General features: G+C 37.0%; 1 protein-coding gene across 12 annotated transcripts in view; it reads right to left on the reverse strand.

Annotated features, from left to right (window-relative positions):
• BIRC6 (baculoviral IAP repeat containing 6) overlaps nt 1-21,333 on the reverse strand; it is a 170,831-nt gene that overhangs the window by 137,693 nt on the left and 11,805 nt on the right. For all 12 annotated transcript variants that reach the window (XM_015283766.4, XM_015283760.4, XM_419512.8 and 9 more), the window contains exons 2-11: nt 18,434-18,615; nt 15,584-15,721; nt 14,988-15,181; nt 12,916-13,027; nt 11,839-11,921; nt 10,534-10,756; nt 10,282-10,442; nt 8,326-8,384; nt 6,226-7,614; nt 193-342 (exon numbers count right to left, since the gene is read on the reverse strand). In XM_015283766.4, coding sequence (XP_015139252.2) covers nt 193-342; nt 6,226-7,614; nt 8,326-8,384; nt 10,282-10,442; nt 10,534-10,756; nt 11,839-11,921; nt 12,916-13,027; nt 14,988-15,181; nt 15,584-15,721; nt 18,434-18,615 — 2,691 coding nt within the window. The remainder of the gene's footprint in view (nt 1-192; nt 343-6,225; nt 7,615-8,325; nt 8,385-10,281; nt 10,443-10,533; nt 10,757-11,838; nt 11,922-12,915; nt 13,028-14,987; nt 15,182-15,583; nt 15,722-18,433; nt 18,616-21,333) is intronic.

The raw sequence follows: 21,333 nt of genomic DNA on the forward strand, positions 1-21,333 counted from the left end.
AGGAAACTCAAGATGACAGACTCAGAGTCAGGAAGAAAACTCACTCTTATTGGAAGAACTATTACTTCTGCTTTTTAATCTATCTATGAGGCAGGAAAATGCTGAAGAGATTAAAAATGGCTCAGAAATCTGATTTTAATAATCCAAACATCTTAAAGCACAGCTAGAAACATTTAAACATGAATGATGTACCTGTAATGCCTGGGCTAGAAGGGTTAGATAATGGCTTGATGCCTTCTGATGACTGCTCTACACTTTTGGAGAGGGATCCATCTACAAGTATATCAGTTTCATCTATGTCATCACACGTTCCTCCAATCTGAAGGAAATGAAGTTCTCCACCTAAAATCATCAAAGTCAGTGAAAGAAGTTTAGAGAGGCATACAGTTAAACTCAACTCATAAGACAGCCTTCCTGTTAAAGTGCTACACAGTTATTACTGTAATTATAGGATCTGGTATTTTTTATACGTGAAAATTGATTTTGTTTTACTACTGCAAAATTCTTCTGAGTGAAAGCAAAAAACTACAAAAATACTAACTCTGCTTGTGAGTACCATAAAAGGAAAGAAAATGTGAGGGGAGAGAAGAACAAAAGGTAATTAACCAAACAAGCCCCAACAGACACCTCACATCATAACTATTGTTACGCTTTCTGTAACTCAAATGATGCTGTAAACAGAAAATATTCCATCACATCGACTCACAGCATAACACCTTGTTGGTACATGTTGCATTAATTTCCTTTTCATGTTCAGTATCCGAGAAACGAAAAAAATATTTTCTTAATGAACTCTCCTAACTAAAGAGCTCTTTGCATTGTACTATTAGAATAACAACACTGATTTGGTCAACAGCCAAAACAGTAATTCCAAATTTTTCAACAGACAAAATGTTTTGCTAGAGACTTGAAACCGTCTGAAGGAGTTGCCTTGAATGAATTCACCACCAAGTGACGCACACAAATTCTGTCATTTATCAAGAAATCAGCGAGAAGAAACGTTCAATTTCACATAACGTCGGGGAAAGAGCGTTACCAGTTACAGTAGTTACAAAAATCCTAATAAGTAGGACTTAAATAGAAAGAAAAGTCCTGGCAGGCCTTCTATACTTTCTTCTGAAAATTGACTGCAGAATGCCATTCAGCTCCTGACCTGTTATGAAAAACCCTAATGGGCAAATTATCCAGATAGACTGAAACAAACCAACTTGAGATAACATAGGCAATAAAATCCAAAATAAAAGCATAATTGGCAGGTACGTGGTTTGCACTGAGGGAACATGGGAAACTGAAACACGCAGATGGAAAGGCACAGAGAGATGGTGCAGGAGTTAGAGGATCTCAGTTAGAAAAAACTAAAAAACAGCTTAATAAAATTGTTGTTTTAACAAAACAGAATAGAAAGAGGAATATAATAGCTTAAACGACCAAAAAGAAGGAATCTTTCAACACACAGAATCAGTGCAGAATGTCATGGGAAAATCCATACTGAGTTCAAGCAATGCTGCATGAACAGTTTCCTGGTGTTTGAAGAGGTGTAAGATTCATTATTGTCTTTCTAGAACAACTATTTTATTGGGCCTTTCCTATTGAGATCCAGTAAGAAGCCTGCACTGACTTTCTCCCATCACCGCCCCCCCACACACACACTTACTCTGGTGCAGAACAGTATTAGTAATAGATGCCAAGAGTCAACAAAGAAAGAACAGTTCTAGTAAATACTTAAAAGTGAGTTTCCTTGAGATTAAATAGCTCACAAATTAGCAATCTTCTTAAACAACAAGGACTAGGAATATATTTTTTAATGTAGCCCCTGTCAGCTTAAACTGTCAGTACATGAAATCACACTTATGGGAAACGTAAGTTCACACTTACGTTTCCCATTATGTTTACAACTCAAAGATCATTTATCAGAATGATCTCAGTGAACAAACCTGATAATCTCCTGCCCTGGAAATAATTAAGTACACTCTAGTGCAAGGGAAGTTAACAGACTGGCTTGGCCATCTGCCATTTTATGTCTCAGAGCAGGAGAAAGGCTGAAGAACTTAAGAAGGTTGTGGGTTTTCCTACGGGACTTGTGCCAAGGTCCTCTTATTCTGTAGTTGGTTGGGTTTGTTCTGTTTTGTTTTAAACAAAGAAATAATTTTGGATTTGATCATCTGATTTTCAAACCAAACTTCTGTAACTATAGCAGAATACTGTTAATTAACGGCAAGCAAAAACCTGCCTTACGCTTTTATCCATGTGGAAGAGAAAGACATATTTTCTGCATTCCTAAAAGACTCCAGCACTCTTCCAAGAAAAAATTATGCACTGAGAGATCTTACTTTCTCATATTTGTTTTCAAAAAGCTTCTGTAAAGAAGTTTATCATGAACATCAGTAACACAGAATTAGCCCATAAAACAATCAGTGCTTATGCAAACTTTCCAAAACCCTGCAGTTGGCTTTGCTTCTACATCACAGAAGAAGCAATTGTTCTCACAGAACATTCGAAGATGACCTTCTGATGATGCATGCTTATTTATTGCAGAGTTACCATAGTTTCTATTGTCAAGTGTCAGTAAAAAGCCTGAGCAAATTTCTTTTTTTGTTTTGTCCTTACTGGCTCACTGCATGTACTACCAGGCTCAAACACTGACTCACCTGGTATTTTCTAGCTCTAGTAGAGCATGATATGCAGTAGTTTATCTCAAGATGCTGCTTTCATCACTTTTTGACAGAGATAATAAATAGTTCTGTTGCACTAGCAAGAAGATACAAAAGCTTACATTGACTTAGTCAGTGAGCACAAAGGAGAATAAGTGGAAAAATATTACCGTTATACTTCCAGAAAGTAACAGGCAAAACACTCAAAACATCAATTATTTAATTCCGAATTATATTTTAAATCTGTATTTTGCTTGGACTCAGGAACCTGGTGAGTTATACAAACAGAATGTAAAAACAATAAATCCATTCAAATAAATCCCAAGCTTCCTCCAAGCAAAACAGCGATCAGTTCCAGGAAAGCAGCACTGACACAAGACAGAGAACATGTCAGAGACAAGGCCTCCAGAATCAAAGCCAATCTGGTGGAGCATTCAATACCCTGAATGTATCTTGCATTCTGGAAGGAATTCAGACTAGTGACGCAACTGTTGATAGCTACCACAGCATGAGCACAGAATCAAACAATACTCAGATAAAGGAATTTAAAAAACTAAGCCAAACCACAGGAAACCAGTCCTCCTCATCTCTTCAGTGGGCAGCATAGAAAGGGTTAGCTCTAAACACACTAGGTTCAGAACCCTTCAAAAATTTGCCCAGAAAAGCTTACCAAAAGCCTCACTTCAGAATTTTCTCTATTCTTGGAAATCTAAGCTGTTAAATTCCATCCTGGTTTATGAAAAAAATAGAATGCAATTAAACAGGGACAAGTGAAAGTTACTACTTCTAGCAAGAAATAATTAAATGTACTATTATGGGATGAAGAAAAATCAGCTAGCCAGCAGTTCTGCACAAGAGAGTCTTGTGAGTCATAATATAAATCTAACTCAGTTTCCTGCCTAGAAGCGTAAACATCTTAGTACGTATATGCACACATAGTATGTACAGAGCGCAGTTACTAAGGAATTATCTTCTATTCAATAACATCTGTGTCTGCTTTTTGAGTCAAGAAATGTGGACTGGTTTGAGAAGGCCTTTTGGGAGGACAGAGTGATATGTTTTTCTTTTTTTTTTTTGTTTATTTTTTCTTTCAAAGCCCTACAGGAACGTTTAAAGAATTGGAGATATTTGGTTTATGAAAACAAATCACTGGAGGAGGACAATATCTGTCTTCTCCATTGCCACGTCCACAAGGGACGCAACAACAGATTTCAACCAGCAAAGATTATGCAGATGAAACTAGAAAAAAAAATTATCATCAATGATAGGGTTTATTAGAAGAAATTTCGTGAACAGGCTGATAATGTCACCCATGTTGAAGAACTCTAAGAACAGGCTGATCTCCTTCTGAAATACTAAATGTAATTGATCCTGACTTGAAGATTATCTCTTAGGATCATTTCCAGCATTAATTCTGCTGTGCAAAACAATTCAAGGGGAGGAGAGGAAAATAAAATGCCAAGCAATTAAAGTCTACACTTTTTGTTGACAGAACTGGAACCAAGAATTTACTTCCTCACAGAGGTCGACTACAGGCAATCCTTGACAAGACAGACAGAAACATTTTAGGCTGACACCTAGATGCAACATTTTTTTTTTTTAAGTGTGATAAGAATTATTCCCAACTACAGAAATGGACGATGCAGGTCTAAAACACATTTATGTACACACACTCAAAGCCTGTAACACCCATTCACAGAGGAAACATTTCTCTTCAGTTATATCTTAAAGATGTCTACAGAGAAAATGGTATGATATACTGAAGAAGATAGTATGTCAACAAGCACCACCAACAGAAAGAGTTGACTATTCTACACCCAGAACTTTGAGAACTCAAAGTACGTCTTAGCCTTCTCCCACCATCTGAGCAACTGAGAATACACTGCTCAGCTTCTACTCTTGAAGAGTTCACAGAATCAGAGAATATCAGATTTGGAAAAGACCCACAAGAATTATCAAATCCAACTCCTGGCTTCACACAGGATCACCCAAAATTCAGACTATACATCTGCCCTGGGGAGCCAGTGCCAGTGCCTGGCCACCTTCTCGTGAAGAGTTATCCTAAGCCCCAACCTGACCTTCCCCACACCCCCAGTGCAGCTCCCTCAGGCCCTGTCTCTGTCACACAGAGCAGAGCTCAGCACTGCCCCTCCACTCCACTGACATGGTGTCAGGAGCTGCTGACACCATGAGGCCTCCACTCAGCCTCTTCTGCTCTGAACTGAGCAAACTGAGGGTTCTCAGCTGCTGCTTCTCCATCTTGCCCTCCAGACCCTTCATCACCTTCATAGTCCTTTCTAATAGTTTTATCTTTTTGATACTGTGGTACCTAAAACTGTTTTCCAATGGCATTCAAGCATTTCCAGTGCACAGAGGCTCCAAACTTTTTATGGAATATTTTCACCTATGTCACTGCACTGCAAGCTACTTGCTAGGATTAATGTTCAATAAATCAGTGAATGGCTCCATTCCCCTTTCAACACAGATCCTTGTTACACTGTCAGTCTATAGGCATCACCCTACACACAGCGGTTAAAACCAAAGAGCAAAGACCGCAAAGGGATTTTGGAAGAAGCCTAAGAAAACAACATTTAAGAAATAAAAAATTAAGAAAAGCACCTTCTCAGTCACGTGGCAGATAAGCAAGAAATTTAACCTTCTTACATTAGAAAGATTAAGGATGGCTGTGACTGAACACAACAAAAGTTAAAGGAATTCCATGCAAATGTATAGCAAATAATACAACAAAAAGGTTATATAAACAGTAAAGCTTTTTCATTTCCTTTTTCTTTTAGCATTTCTGAATTTTATGCAGTACAGTTACTTAATAAACATTTAAGATAAATTAATTCCTTAAAAAGCCTCAAATTTCAGCATAAAACACTAGGACTCCAAAGCTTCAGTGTATTTGGTTGTCAACCATGACACTGGTATAAAATCCTGAAACCCAGACTTCTAAACTCTACAGCTTTGGACCTGATTTCTCAGGACGTGATTTCTCATAAAAGTGCCTAAACTGTTAAAAATGAATAGAAATACACTGTGTTTCTTAAAAAACATTTAACAATCTTGGATGGATGGTCTAGCTCTCACAGTCAAGACAGAGTAATCCCAATTACAAAAAGGCCTAAGCAGAACCAGCAGTCCTATGAGAAACTAAATAATCTTAACTGATAGCTGGTGAAGGTATAAAAGCATCACCTTCTCTACTCTCTTGAGTATCTGCAATTACAGATAGAAGACATTGTTCTGAAACAGAGAAATCTAGTATAGAAATAATTACACAAAAGAATTACTTTTATCTGTTTGGGATTTAAGCAAATCTGTGACACTACAACAACTAGTTCACCGATATACTGGACATACCCAAGAGTAATTCTCATTTTAGATACTAAAATCCACATTTGGGAGAAGGAATCAACTGGAACCCATGCTCTCTAGAACAAAAGTAAACTGTATATAAATTAAAAGGCATTTGCCAATTGCTATTTTGAGATTTATATTCTAACATCCTATAGTACAGTACAATGACAGTCAAATAAACATTAAGAAAACATCTTTAAAGAAGTCTTACCTTTGGTGCATGCACATAATCTGTCTGTGCCCGAACAGTATATCACCGAGACAAACATATCTGGTTCCTCAGTGCCCTCTTTTTTAGGTGGCTCCACTTTGGCCAGAATTTCAAAGTTCGAAAGATCTAGTATTTTTACATATCCTCCCTGAGTAGTTATTACCAGGTGCCCAAGAGTAGAGATCTCAGATCTTCTCTCTCTCCCACTGCCATTTTTAGAAGTCAATTGCATTTCCTCTACAGGTTCTTCACAGTCATCCTCTCGATTATCCAATATATCTGGTGGGAGTAAAATCATTGAGGTAATTGTGTCTTGGGGGTCTTTGATATGCTGGATTTTTACCGGTTCCTCCTCTAAAGTAACTATTCTAGTGGCATAATTCATTTTATAAAGCACTAGGTATCCACCACTAACACTTCTCTGTTCAGGCTGAATTATTAAAGGAGTTGTTACATCTGCTGGTGGCTCATGTTGGATTACATCGATACTTGTGCCATTCACTACAGCAAGACTTGATTCTATTTCACCCTTCCTTCTATTACATAGTGCTGAGTTTAATTTATTTAAATTATTCAAGGCCTCTACTTGATTTATTGCACTCAGAGATTCGACAGGACAAGTCCGAAGTCCTACTAATAAATGAAGTCCATCTGCACAAGGAGTGATTGAATCTACACACAGGTTCTCCTCCTCTGCAAACTTTGGCAGACGCAGGCACTGAACCAAAGTCCCAGGCTTGGGAACCATAGAGCTCCACTTGTCCGAGTCCGGAGAAGTTAGGTTGGCTGCAGCATCTGCAAACTGCTGAATGTAAGTCACAGGGGGATCCTGTAACAGCAACTGTTCTTGACTGTCCAGCTCCATTTCAATGATCTGTGGAACTGTGAAACCATCTTCATGTATACTTTTACTTATAAAGTTCACCTGTGAAAAAAGTTTTCCTCTTTCATCAGACTCTTTAATGCTGTATAGCAGCAATACAGGTAAAGTCCTCCTTACCAGAGGGGAATTCAGTTCTGAAATAGTGCAGGATTCATTGTCAGTTGATCCCTGTTCTGAGACACTCTCACCTCGAGTCCTGCTTAAGCCATCCAGTGACCGCTGAGAGTTACTGCTAACAGGAGAGGTAGCAGGTGATTTGTATGTTAATAGACCTCCAGCTAATAAACAAGGAAAGGGAATGTTGTGTTGTTCGACATGTTTTTCCTTCATCTTTTCACTCTTACAGTTGGCCAAACAGGGGTTTGCCCCAAGTTCTTCTAGATCCTTAACCGTGTCTTCTAGAACATTTGCAACAATTTCCCACTGAAGTTTCTCAGGCTGCTGAAGAATGCTGAGAGCCGTTATATCAAGGTTGACTTCCGTCGTTTCTTTTTGTGATGTATGCCCTTTAAAACAGAAATAGTTAATATATGTTCAAAAAAAAAGGAATTGTAGCATTAAATATATTACACACCCTCATAATTAAGAGAAAGTTACTGCTCCAGATTCAGCATGTTACAATGTTCTGTTTGTTCAAGACGTAATAGTCATGAAACAATAGAAAAGGCCTAGAAACATTCCCTCAACATAGGCTCTTGTGTGTATGTACATGTTCTATTTTTCCTCCCCTGTTGCTCCCAATTCAGCAGAGCAAACCAATTATGAAAAGCAAGCACGTAAATCTTCTCTCTCATAAAAATTTCTGATTAGACCTCTTGCAAAATAACACAGAAACACGATGCATAGCACTGTTCTGCTTACTTCTGAAACCTTTGTTCAGAAAGAGAAAAAAGCTGATTTTTATCAAAGACCATATACACAAGGAAATCAGATACAGGAACTCTCTCTAGCAACCCCCTGAATTTAAAGGGCTTTCGATAGCTGTCATTTGTTCTTTTTCTCAATAAGTTCCTTTAACAGTTTTTCTTTTCTCCTATATGTACTCTTTCCACGACATGAATGACAACTATTGGCACTTCTTTCTAGGTCTTTTTTTTTCTTTTTTTCCTCCTAATACCATGAATACAATATCCTCTGCTTTGGACAGGGTTTAAGAGCCTTAGAATAACAGCCTCCTTCCTGACCTCTACATATTACATGCATCAAATATAACCTACCCGTTACAGATTCTGATCTGGAATGCTCTTCACTGTCTGAATCATCCAATAGGTCATCACTGAAAAAAAAAAAAACCATATGTATAAATGTCACCATGTACGCTGTTTGCATTCCTATTCTTCAATAAATCAAATGAGTTTAAAAAAATACACCAAATCTCTATTAACCTGTATTTTTTAGTCATCATTCTGTATCTGTTGATGAATTAGTAACAGACACTATCATACTGATTTTGTCAACAGACATTGAACCAATAGAGCAAACTGTGCTTTTAACTAGTCTCATTCTGCTACTGTATTCCCAACAATTCAGATATAAATCAAATGAAAATGAAAACCAGTTCTCAGAAATCTTTAGGGAGGAAAAATCTCCTAAAATCTGATGACACCCTCTTTAAAGTTCTTCAAAACAGTCTCTGAAAGGTGGAGCTGTCAGACAGGTTTTCAATTCTACTAACACAATCTTGTAGCTAACACAGAAACTGTCACGATACAGGATAGTCCTGTTCCACTCATGTGTAATGTCTTCCTCTCACAGCACTGCAGCTACCAACATCATCCTCCCATGGCTCAAAATAACTGATTAAGTTCTGAATTTCTCAGAAGAAGAATAAACACAAAAAACGTAAACAAAAACACTCCCTTCAGGAAGTAGCATACAATCATCATGTTGCTTTTAAAAATACTACCAGATGAGTTATGTTTCCATAAAGGCAGATTCTGTTCAAGTTCATTCTTCATGAGAAATAGGTTGTTCAGTAGTTTTAAGAATATACAGAGCTTTACATATTTGGCTTTTCTAATAGGAGAAACCATTTCCTATTACAGGAACTTTAAACATAGAAAGAACAGTAGTGTCTTCATACCTTTGGATTTAATAACTCACAGTACCAAGTTAGATTCCCACATTTAAACAAACTGGGACACCTTCTCCTCTGGCCCAAGAGCAAAGATTTTTCTTTTGACTCAAACCTGATCAACCTTTATTTCACCAGACATGAGCAACAATTCAATTCTTTATCATCCACCCTCGCTTTGGGTGGGAAATGGACAGCAAACTTCATATACATTAAGTAGAACAGAAGACGCTTAGTCTTGACCAGCATCCCTGTATTAATTCTGTGCGAGTTTTAACGGGAAAGGAGTTTCCAGTAACATACTGTAAGCAGCATAAATGAAGGAATATTACTTCTTCTCACGTGGCACTTTCTAAGCATCAGCATACCCTCTAACTTATTTAAAAGTTAAAGTCACAAATGAAAGCAATTCCTACCATAGCCACAAGATTTATTTTATGACTGACATAAACAAAAATTAAGGAGATGCAATCAGAGGAAAAACACCTTCTAGAAACCTGTAAATAATTTTCATTTTTCAACCTGAAACACATAATCCATAATTAAAATGAAAAGGTGTTCCCAAACTTGTATTCCTTGCTGTTTTTCACCTTTGGAATACTAGCACAGAACAGCAATGGGATTAGGTATTTCTTTGTTAGTGGAGAATAAAAACTAAAACAACAGGAGTAAAATGGAACTGGCTTTAAAAACTAATACTTATCTATACCTAAGTTTTATATATAGATAAGTTTTAGTGTGTGTGTATATATATATATATACACACACACAGACAGACACATACATACACACACATACATAAAAGTTCTAGTTTTTAAAGCCAGTTCCATTATATATATATATACACATTATATATACACATATATGTATAAGTTTTATATATATATATATATAAAATATGATATAAATATATACATATATTTATATATATATATATTTTTTTTAGTGATGAATTGAGTAGACATAGTCATTTACAAAAAGTTATCTCCATGAAAACACTCTTAGTGATCTTATGTTTCAAAAAACATGAACTTAACAGAATGACATTTACCACCATCATAATAGCATTTCTTATTTGTGATTTTGTAGATTGGCATACCTGTCTCCTTCTAGTTTTGGTATATCTGAGCAGCTAGATGAATCTTCTAGCCATGCTAGTGTTGGTCTCCTTGAGTCAACCCCTGAGCTCTGTTCTCCTGATAACATAAGTTGTTGCACAATAGCTGGATCATATGCATTGATCTCAAATTTCAAGTGGACCTGAGAAATAAGAAAAAGCAGAAGAGGTCTTAACTTATATCAAGATGCTTAAATCACAAGTAACTAGTTAATAATTCTTTATATTGTATACCTTCATAAGTTTGGAAACATCCCATATGCAGATCTTTCCTCGTTTTGTTGCGGCAGCTAGAAAATGAGGGCAACTTCCAGATCCAAAGCAGGCTATTCTGTCAGTGCCATCTGTGCAGGGAAATTGTGCTGGACTTGTTGCCAGCGTGACTGAAAGAGGTACATTCTGAGTGTGCTCACCCTTGACAAATGGGCAGTTTGGGGAATGTCTCTCATGTTCAGACCTTTTCACATTAAAAACAGACATATCAAAAATGATTTCTCACGTCAAAAATATACACATCATATACAAACTCAGATTGTGAAGTTGAAAGCGAACCATTTCTGAAACTGAACACTACTGCAGTTGACTATACAAGATCACTCAGAAGTTACTAAAACAGTTTTCCCTACTATTTCTCTATAGCAGACTTGATTAAAGTCTTTGATCATTTAATGGATAGTCAAATTCAAACTGAGGAAGCTGTTCATAATTTAAAAATCTGTCCATTTCATTGAAAAAAAAAGTTCTACAGGCAGTAACCCATTACAACATCATGAAGAAAAAAGCATACTTTAGATTACCATGAGTTATTGTTAGATTATTATAAGTAGCCTTAATAAGAACTAACAGTGTCCTATCTTTAGTTTTAAATCCACAAAGAAATTGACACACTGACCTAGAAGCATAAAAAAAAAACCAGCAAGCATCTAAACTTTATATATCAAGAAGCAGAGAAATGGCAAAGAGCAATTGGGCTAAAAAGAAAAGTCTCCGGCAAGCCAGAAATATGTTTGGTTCAAATAATGATTATAAATTAACAGCCAAGACAATAATTATGTTAATGACCCTTTTAAAACCAAAATACGGTTCTGCATTTCTGCCACTATGCACAATTTTGAATGACCCACAAAATTAGTAATGGCTCTTGCAATTTTACATAAAAAGCAAATACACACTACATGGCCTCCACAGTTCAAGAACTCATGTTCATGTCACAGTCATACAGAAAACCGAGTTTAGAACCCCACAAAGAAATGTTGGCTATCATCTTTGTCACAAAATAATTAAAAAGAAACAGCAAAACCAGATTTAAGAAATAAAACCAGTTACAATTTGTTGTTTTTACTATTACACAGAAATTTGACAAAGCACACGGAATTATTCTGTGATTTGTCCCATGGAATCATTCTGGAAATCCATTGTCATCAGTAACTATTCCTAAACTCACCAGAAATCCTATCAAGGTACATGGATTTCAGCCTCTGAAGATTTTTGTTCTCTTCAGCACAGACCTAAATCTATTCTAAATACTATTAAACTTACCAAGGTTCATCTGTAGGCTCCCAGCATACCAAACATACACTACATGTAAAGCACATGGCTCTGTCATCTCCTGATGAAGCAGGCTATAAATATAAAAAGAAACAACTGAAATTCATATAGCTATGCAACACGAAACACTAATTAGGTGATTAAGTAACTCTCCTGGCGGCACAGAAAAGCCCAAAACTACATACTTTAAAGGGGCAATATTTCACGTTAGAAAAACCAACCATGATACACCACGTTTCTATAGAAGAGATCTAGAACAAATGCCTGTCCAAGCTACTGGATAAAAATCACACAGAAACAGAACTCAAGTGAACAGCATCACTGCTAAGACTTCTATTTCTATGGAAAAAGCTCACAAAGTTAAAGAAAAAAAACCATCAGAATCTCAGCAGAATTTAGCTGCGTGCTTGTAAAATCCTGATGTCAAATGACATATACTGCCTAACCATCACTATGCGAAAATATCCCATAAACAATTATTTTATAGTAAAAATGATTTCAGAAAATGAAAAATTGAAATAGGAAAGAGTAGTGCACTAAAATGTTGAGGTTGTATCTATTCACTACTCAATAATTTAGTAATGTGATCTAGGACTGCTGTGTGTTACGCCATAGTTGACTTTAAATCACACTAGGAAATGGTAATTAAAACAACTCTGATGTCAAGCTTACTGTTTTTTTTTTTATTTTGCTTTATTTGTATTGTAAAAACTAATGATATTTACACAATAACCTAGTGAAGACGAAAAGAGATGCTAACTCTTTAACTGCCAAGTTACTTATTTTTAGTTAAGAGAGATTTATTTGATACTTACAATTATCTTATAATCTTATAATCATGCTTTAGTTTAGAACAATGCTTTTTGTGATCTGTACAAAAAAGCAGCAATCTCAAGGTGTGGAAAAAAGAAAGGAATTTAAAAAAAAACACAAAAAGAGTTGATTGACTTTTTTTTTTTCATTATGCTTTCTGCATTGTTACAGGAATTGATTAAAAAAAAAAAAAAAAAGGCATTTCCCCAAACCCTCACCTAGGAGACAAATACTAAAAACAATAAAACCTTTTACCTGGTGGTAGAATCCAGCTTGAGCCATAGGATCTGGTTGTGCCCACCTATAACCCACATGAGGCCATGAAGTGAATGTCTCCCTTCTGTTAGCTTCACTATACATCAAAGATCTACAAGGGCAAAAATTCTACATTATTCAAAACTGTCACCTGGAAGCGTTAAAAATAATCCATCAATCAAAAAAACCAAAAAACCCACAAACCAAGGAGTAAACTCATTATGACATATTTTTCAATACTTTCGATACTGCTAGAAATAACAGATTGTTACCTATAACTTATATTTAAAATTAGTGATAAAAATTGCAGAAATGTTACGAAGTTCTGACACTTGAAGGCCTAAAGTGTGTCAGCAAAAGAATGTAAGCAGTGCACAACAACTTACAGGCCTTAAAAGCAAAATCAACTAATTAAGCTCCCATGTAGCCTATTTGGCCTAACTGCAGCAAAGCATCATCTGATCCAAAGTTCCTCTGCATTTATGGAGGGTCAAAAACCTAGACTAATAGAACTGATGAAGGGGTTTCTTTTACAACTACTACAGAAATTTCGGGTTATTAACTGAACATATATGAATTAACATGTTTAAAAATATCCCAGAGGGATACATTTCAAGCTTGACTGGTGTCAACATGGTGTAAACCCCTTGACATGTTACTCACTGCATGCTGTAATACTTGAAAATTATAAACTATGAAACCACAAAATCTGAAATCCTCCATAAATGCAACACCTACAAGGAAAATACGCATCTCTTTTTGCCACCTTCCTTGTTGAATTTCAGTGTAATTCTCTCATTTGAAATACAGCATAACAACTATCATCATTTCTTTTTCCTCAACCAATGTATTCCAGTATCATCCCACATTTCACCATCCTGCACAGAAAGGTGCATATGGCTGGAAGAATTAGTGCTGCTCAATGGAGAAGTGCCTCATATCTTGCTTCTTCCCCTCAGTGTCAAGAAGTCTTTGCTGTCTTTAGAGAGAATGGACATATTCAACATTTCCTACGAAGGAAGTAAACTATTCTTGCAACACTCACACAAGGGCTGTCTTAAGTTGATATTTTACCATTTTAAGAGATTGATCTCAGGGAGCTCTAATCAAAAATGCAATGCGGCAAGTTACAGACAGATGTGGAGGTTTGAGCAGTGGAAGTATGAGATTCAATTGCTGTAAGAAATGTTAACATAGTTTCAAAACAGTATTCATATAGAAACTTTCGAGAAGGCACTCATTTATAAACTTTGAAGACTCGCCAACATTCTAACGAGTCTTGGCTTACGAAGGTTAAAACAATAGGTTACTCACTTACTTACACATTATCACTTAGATCAGAAACAGATGAAGCAAGAGTCTATGAAGTAAATTTTCTCTGATCCCAAACACATAGCAGCAGACTAGAGAGTTCAGAAGTAGCATTTATAATCAAAGGTAACAACTTCCTAAACTTTATCCTCTAAAAGACAAAGCATGGGCATAACTCCTTCCTGCATGAAGGAAAAGGAATTGATTTCATGATGTAGCATAGTGGGTATGCTCTAACTCTGGTAGACAAATGTGTTCACTCTGTGTTCAAAAGAGGCTTCTGTAAGCTCTTAAAGCTATGTGATTTCTGAACATCTTAACATTGCTGTCTCAGTAAGGTTTACACTAAGTACTAGCTTGAGTAGAGTCGGTAACTCAAATAATCAGTCATGTGCACTTTACTGCTCAGACACAGCAATAATCAAACATTATGAAAAGTAAAATGTGGGTGAACGCATACTAACACATTACAATACCACCTACAGAACTAAATTTAGGGCTGAAACCATTATCCCTCTGAAAGCAAAGCAACCTCATCCAACTAGAACTAAAGCAACGTTGCAAACAGAACACTCTTTTGGCAACCATAAAGGTTTCTCTAAGTTTACCAATAGGTACAGCGCACTGTGCCTGAAACAATTTAATAGCTGTATGAGTAACAGCAAGAAGGTACAGTACAGAACTAATTTGATGTTTTTTATTATTATAGGTTCTAATCCAACTAAAAGGTCAAACTCATCACTGATTTTATCTTAACGTACCTGTCCACAGATCGACCAGGTCCTACACCAAGTTCTGGTCGCGCGCTGGGTAAGAGGTAAGATAACCTATCCATCACAGAGGATGCTACAGGTAAGGCAGCAATATTTTGATTTATCTTCTTGAGTTCATTTACAATGGCACTGGCGACAGACTTCAAAACATGATGAGGAAGGTGGAACGTAACCGTTGCCCACTAAATGGAGGAAAAAAAAGTGCCTAGGTAAATAGATTTTAAGATTCTGGCAGTTGGACAACAAATAGCTCACAAAGATTTCAGAAGCAAAAGAAAATGCACCCGTTGCAATCTTTCTTGATTTCAATCAATTTAAGTAGTAATACAGGAATGGACACAAAAACAATACAGACACAATGCAAGGAAATTTAATATCTTCAGTATTTTCATCTTGGTGCCTTGTTAGTTTCTTGCTTATCAAGTCAAACTTCACCCTGAGGAACTGTGGAACACTTAATAGGTTTTGCCCTCTTCAAATGAAAACCATCACGCTAAGTTAAGCATTTTGCATGCTTCAGTAACAGTAGCCAAGCAAATTAAAGTCAAGAATTCATGCTAGACAACACAGAAACAAATTCTTACCTTTGCAACTTTATGATTTGCTGCTGTTTCATGTGAGGTATTTTTTAAACCATCCTTCAGTTGTGTGATGAATAAGTCATATCCCTCTGTGCTAGAAACATCTACTTTTTCTATGCAAGCAGATAACAGCTGCTGAGCCTAAAATGCAGATGTGCAAGAACAGTTAGCATCCACGCTGAATAGCTACAGAAAAGAATGACAACTGTTTCATTACTCTGAGAAACGCATACTGGAGTACCTAGTCTATCTTATGCTATATCAGCATAACTCCCACAGAAGACAAAGAGTTGAGCAAGTAGTTCCAAATTTTATTCTGCAGTCCAACAATGGAAAAGTCTCTGCAGTAATGCTAGTAATTATTACAAGTTCCCTCAGGTACAATATTAACAAACATTAAACAAGTCAGTCATACAGTTAACACATGACATATTAAAGCCAAGCAAAACAGATGACATCTAATGCCTACAGAAATTTTCAACTCAGAAATAAAGCACCCAGAAAAAGACCACTCTAAACATCCATTTATACAGTTTTTTTCTTCCATGTCCCACCTGTTTCTAGTTTGCATCACATCATATCACACAAAAGAATCAAAGGCATACCTTGTGCACTAAGCACAGAGCATTCCATACCCGTTGTTAAGTAGGCTACATCTGAACAATGTTCCATGAAATATTTCAAGTTACAAACAAAAGGAAATACTTCCAAAGGGCAACTGCCAGCCTTGACTTTAAACAGCCAGGAACTACTCCAAACAGAATGGCCAAATGGCCACTTGGTTACATGCTTGGGGAGCTCATGGGAGACAAGAATAAGCCACATCAGTCCCTTATCTAAGGCCATATCTGTTCCTCAGGTTTCCATAAAGTATTATGCACAACTCACGTTTCAAAAGTCTCTCACAGACAATACAAGATCAACAGACATGTTGTTCATAATTTTATAGAGCTGTAGGAGGAAACAAAACCAGCATAAAGGTTTTGTGTAAACCTTTCTGTAAAACAACTCGTCAGTACTGCCTATCAGAAATGCATACACATTACCAGCAGACTAACCATACAAAACAAGAATTTAAGAGCAAAAATTTGCAGAGAAGTTTTAGAGACTAAAATAATTCTTTTTGAATAAAAGTTCTTCATCTTCCTCTGATGAAAGAATTGGACTGATACATTTCTGTGATGTCTGTTTCAATATCTGCTAAAATGTTCTGAGGTCTGGGTAACTCCTGTTTAAAACTAAAAATAAGATCTGAATATTGCTAATAATATTCCTCCCATCTCTCTGATTTGGCCCCCAACTCCTCCAGTCTGATCCTAATGACCTTCTTTGGACCCAGTGGAATATTTAGCTAAAAAAACTGACACGATCTTATAGTTTGTATCTGTATTAAACCATTTGAGAATGCAACCAAAGACAGCAAAACTGCTCTTGCCTTGGAAATGCTAACCTGTCAGCCTCTTCTTGGTCAGCCACACACCGCAAGGACTTCATAGCTACCCACAAATGGTCTAAAACTGATGTCAGGTTCAGAAAGCCCAGAAAACCCAGAAAACCAGAAACCTGAAAAGCTCTCTGCAAAGATGTCTGTGAAGTGACAGTTTATTGCTATTACTCCTGCTTAAGACAAGCAGTTCAAAAGACCACCAGTAACACACAACCTAAGTTCACATAAATATTTGAAATTATTGTTCGGGATAAGTTTTTGTAGGTGATGTATAATTTAGAGCAAATTTATTTCCTCTATACACTGGGAAGTCTGCTCTTCTCAAAGTGCTTTAAAGCTTTGGAATTTGGCTTCAGCAGTCCAGTCTTGTTTTTTTAATGTATGCACTACTCTAAATACTAGCATTGGCAGATGCTCTATGTTCTTCCCAAACAAATAATTAAGTTCACTTGTAATTGAAATTGTGCAGATTTACTTCCCTTCTGTATTACTTCATGATCACTACACATAGGTGAAAACTACTGTCTTCACCACCAAGGGCATATCTCGTAGCAGGTGGTATGGGACCTGTTGTGTCATGGCCTGAACCACTGACTGAACACCTGGTGAAAGGACCTGGTCAGCCCTGGGGGCACAGGTGAAGGCAATTCAGCTGTGTGACCGGAAGGGGTGGAGCCTGGCTGCACCTCTCTTAGACCTCGTTTAAGGGCTGACTGCCACTGGGGAAGGATCTCTTTCTGGAGATCTTTCCCTGGTGGAGCTTTCCCCTAGAAAATTTGCTAGAACCTGGAATCTTCTATTACGGGTAAGCAACTTTTTTCCCTTTCCTTTTTAGCACCTTTCTATCATGCCAATCCTCCCATCATATTGATCTGCCCAATTGCTACACAGGTAAAATAGGAAAATACTAATGTACCTACTATCTCATCTAAGAAATGCTACATACAGCATTACATATGATAGCTAAAGGTAAACCAATACAACAAAATCCCAATCATTACACCCCAAGCAAAAATATATACATTTTCACCCCTTAAAGTGATAATAAGTGCTTGGTTATATTGTTTCTTTTTTCCACTGAAAGCCTTAGAAAAAAAAATCAACAAAGCAAGGATGCCTAGCAGCATCAACTTTCAGAAGATTCCATGCATAAGGACTGACAAAACTCTGGAAATATGTCCTTACTTCTGGTCATTGAAGCTCCAAAGTGATGTGCTCCTGATGAAAGAAGCTATCATTTGTTTGAGATATGAATAATTACAATAAGTTAGTGCTATATAATGGCTAGTAACTAAGAAACTTTTCCATTACATGCAGTTAACATCACACTAGAAACTAGAGGACAAACATCTGGTTTCAGTATTTCTGACAGTTATTTACATACACTTCTTTTTCCTGTATCTTACCTCTGTAACTGGCAATTCAAGCTGAACCACATCATCTTGTTTTGAAACAGGTGTTTGCAGAGCTGTGTCTAACAATAAGATGCCGTTGAGATCTTTCCTACATCCTACTGCATAATCGTCCACAAAGATCACTTTATCCACAGCAGAAATATACTGACATTTCACCCGTCCACCTGGTTTAGCTACAAAGGGAAAGACAAAAAAAGATTACATTAGAAAACAGGTTTTATTTTAAAAAAAGATATTTGTTTTCAAAAGTAACGTAAGACTTCAGCAAAATCTCATCTCTGAGATGATCAAGAAGTAGCTTATTAGCTACAACAATTTTCTTAAATCTGTTCTGTTTTGTACTTAAAAAAAAAAAACAACCCTAACAACCAAAAAATCTATTTTAAGAGCTGTAATGGAAGCCATCATTTACGTCTTATTCCTACCAGAAGGCCTAAGACAGTGCTTTCAAGTCTAAGAAGTCTGATGTACTTGATGTTAGCTGAGAATCAATAGAAGGAAGTAAACTATACCAGCATGAGAAGTAGGACAAAACTATGGAACTATCATTAAGACCAATTAATGCTACTTCATTAAGTAAAAAAAAAAAAACAAAAAACCCCTCAAATCTCTGAGAACTAAGCACAGCATATGATGTGAGCCAATACCACTCCAGCCCACGCCTTCTAGCACTTCCACCATCCAGCAGATCAGTCCCTCAGTGCTCCAGCTGGACTGAACAGGAGAACGGGTGAGGAGATGGAACTCTGGAGTACTTACACACTGCCTGCACCTGTATGGTGTCAGAGAGAAGAGAGAGGTTCCTTGAGATGCTAAGGTAGCTTACTTCTGTTCTGCACTGCCCACTCCATAACAGGTCAGAGAGGTTTGCTGGGAGTGGCAAAAACGTCTGCAGACCAGTAAGTACAGGTTGTGGCAATGGGCATTACCCCAATAAACATTTAAATACTCAATGTTATTATGTGTGTAAGGCTGGACAGATTCTAAAACTAAATCCATGTAATATGTGTAGAATGCGAAGTGCTTTAACTCATAGAAAATGTAAGCTGTGCTACATAAGTGGACTTTAAGCATGATGAAGTGTAAGGACACATCATGCCAAGGGCACACCAAAAACGTTCCGTGGTCAACATAGATCTGTTACTGCTGCACAGAAACAGGGATTTCCTTAAATTCTGCATTAATCAAGTCTTGTCCCTGTTCTCCTCTTTCTTCAGACGTTATGTGCTGTTTCTAATTACAAATAATTAAAAACCATCATCTAGGTAGCCAGCGTGCAGATAGAGACAGCTACATAATTCCCAAATTCTCATCTTCACAGTTTGATACAGACAAAAGCAAACTAAAACTTCTCAAAACAGAGGGCATATCAATATGACCACACTGCATCCTCTCTCAGAAACTCGGTTCCAAAATAGTTGTCAGCTGCCCTTCTCATCAACATTTTTGAAACAATGACTCATATACTCTCATTTCAGTACGCAAACCTTTGTCTGCAAGAAGTATACCACAACTGTAATCATCACCATACAAGCCAGAAACACTTCAAGAGCAACAAAATCACTTCACAGCTGAGAAGAAGCCCTTGGTTCTATCTCACAGAAAGGGCCCTTTGAACAGCACTTCAACTGGTTTCACACTGCGTTTTTGCCAATAGGCTGGAATTCACACAGCAATTCCTGCAGGCAAGGAAGTAAGCCATCCTACAGAAAAAAAAATGATTTTTACAAAAAGGCACTTATTTTTTAACTTCTTGACAAACATTAGTGGTAACAATGTACTGGAAAGTATTATGTAAATAAAATGAAAAGCATCTGATGTGCTATACTAGAACTCACAGTAGACTAACAGAGCTTGCAGTCTCTTCAGTGTGGTCCAAGTGATGGATTATGACACTATAGGACCCTTTTTTAACCTATCACTTCTCTCTTCCTCCTTCCTAAAAGATGAGAAAAGCAGCTCACCTTTCCAGGCAGTGCCATCAGAGTGAACATTTCTTTTGCACGTTTCTCATCTCCGGTCAACCACAGAAGTACGTTCACACTGTGTTCGGCAGCCTGTAGGAGCCCTGGTTCTGTATGTCTTTCAAAGATAGATCACTCTTATTTTTATCTTTTTTGCAGAGATGGTAAAGGAAATATCATGTCTGATCTACCAGTTGGCTAACAAACATCCTCTGGGTCATCAGTCCCAATTTTAAAAGACCATGCAGTAGATAACACGCCTGATCAATGTACTATTTTTGCTCTGTTACAAAAGTTATGCCAACAGCACGAAAAATACATTGCCCAACAGCTACAATTCTCACAGGGCTTCTTATATTGCGGCTGCCAGAAAGATCTGGCTAAGCTCTCTCTAAAAAAAAAAATATCACAGTTTCTAAGCCAATGGAACTCCAAGAAAAATATTTCATCAATATTTAGCATTGTTTCAACAGCCAGAGAAACACATTCTGCAAACAACTGGTTTACAATTTGAATAGCCTCTGAACTGCTGTCAAGCCATTCTGCAAACTGAGCAGATTAATTCTGAAGTTCAAAGAACATATTTCAAGATGATTCTACTCCTAGTCACATAGTGGATCGCAGTTCACATACTGCTGGTTGCACTGTTTACAACAGTACATTGAGAACCAGAAAACAAAAGAATTTATACATCACCAGCATAAAAAACAATGCTTACAGAACTTTACTCATCCTCAAAGCATCTGCAGAAGGGTCATTTCTAACTTAGGACTGATATTTTGCAACATACCAAAGGACTCCAACCAGTATCTGTTGACAAACTTACTGGTGCCACTACAGCATAAAGTAGCTCTCCACCCTGGCTATGTTTACTACCATTAGTGAAACATATAACATACAAGTCACAGCTCAAAAGTTTCATGTAAA

Source organism: Gallus gallus, chromosome 3 (assembly GCF_016699485.2).
Source record: "Gallus gallus isolate bGalGal1 chromosome 3, bGalGal1.mat.broiler.GRCg7b, whole genome shotgun sequence".
NCBI classification, from domain to species: Eukaryota; Metazoa; Chordata; class Aves; order Galliformes; family Phasianidae; genus Gallus; species Gallus gallus.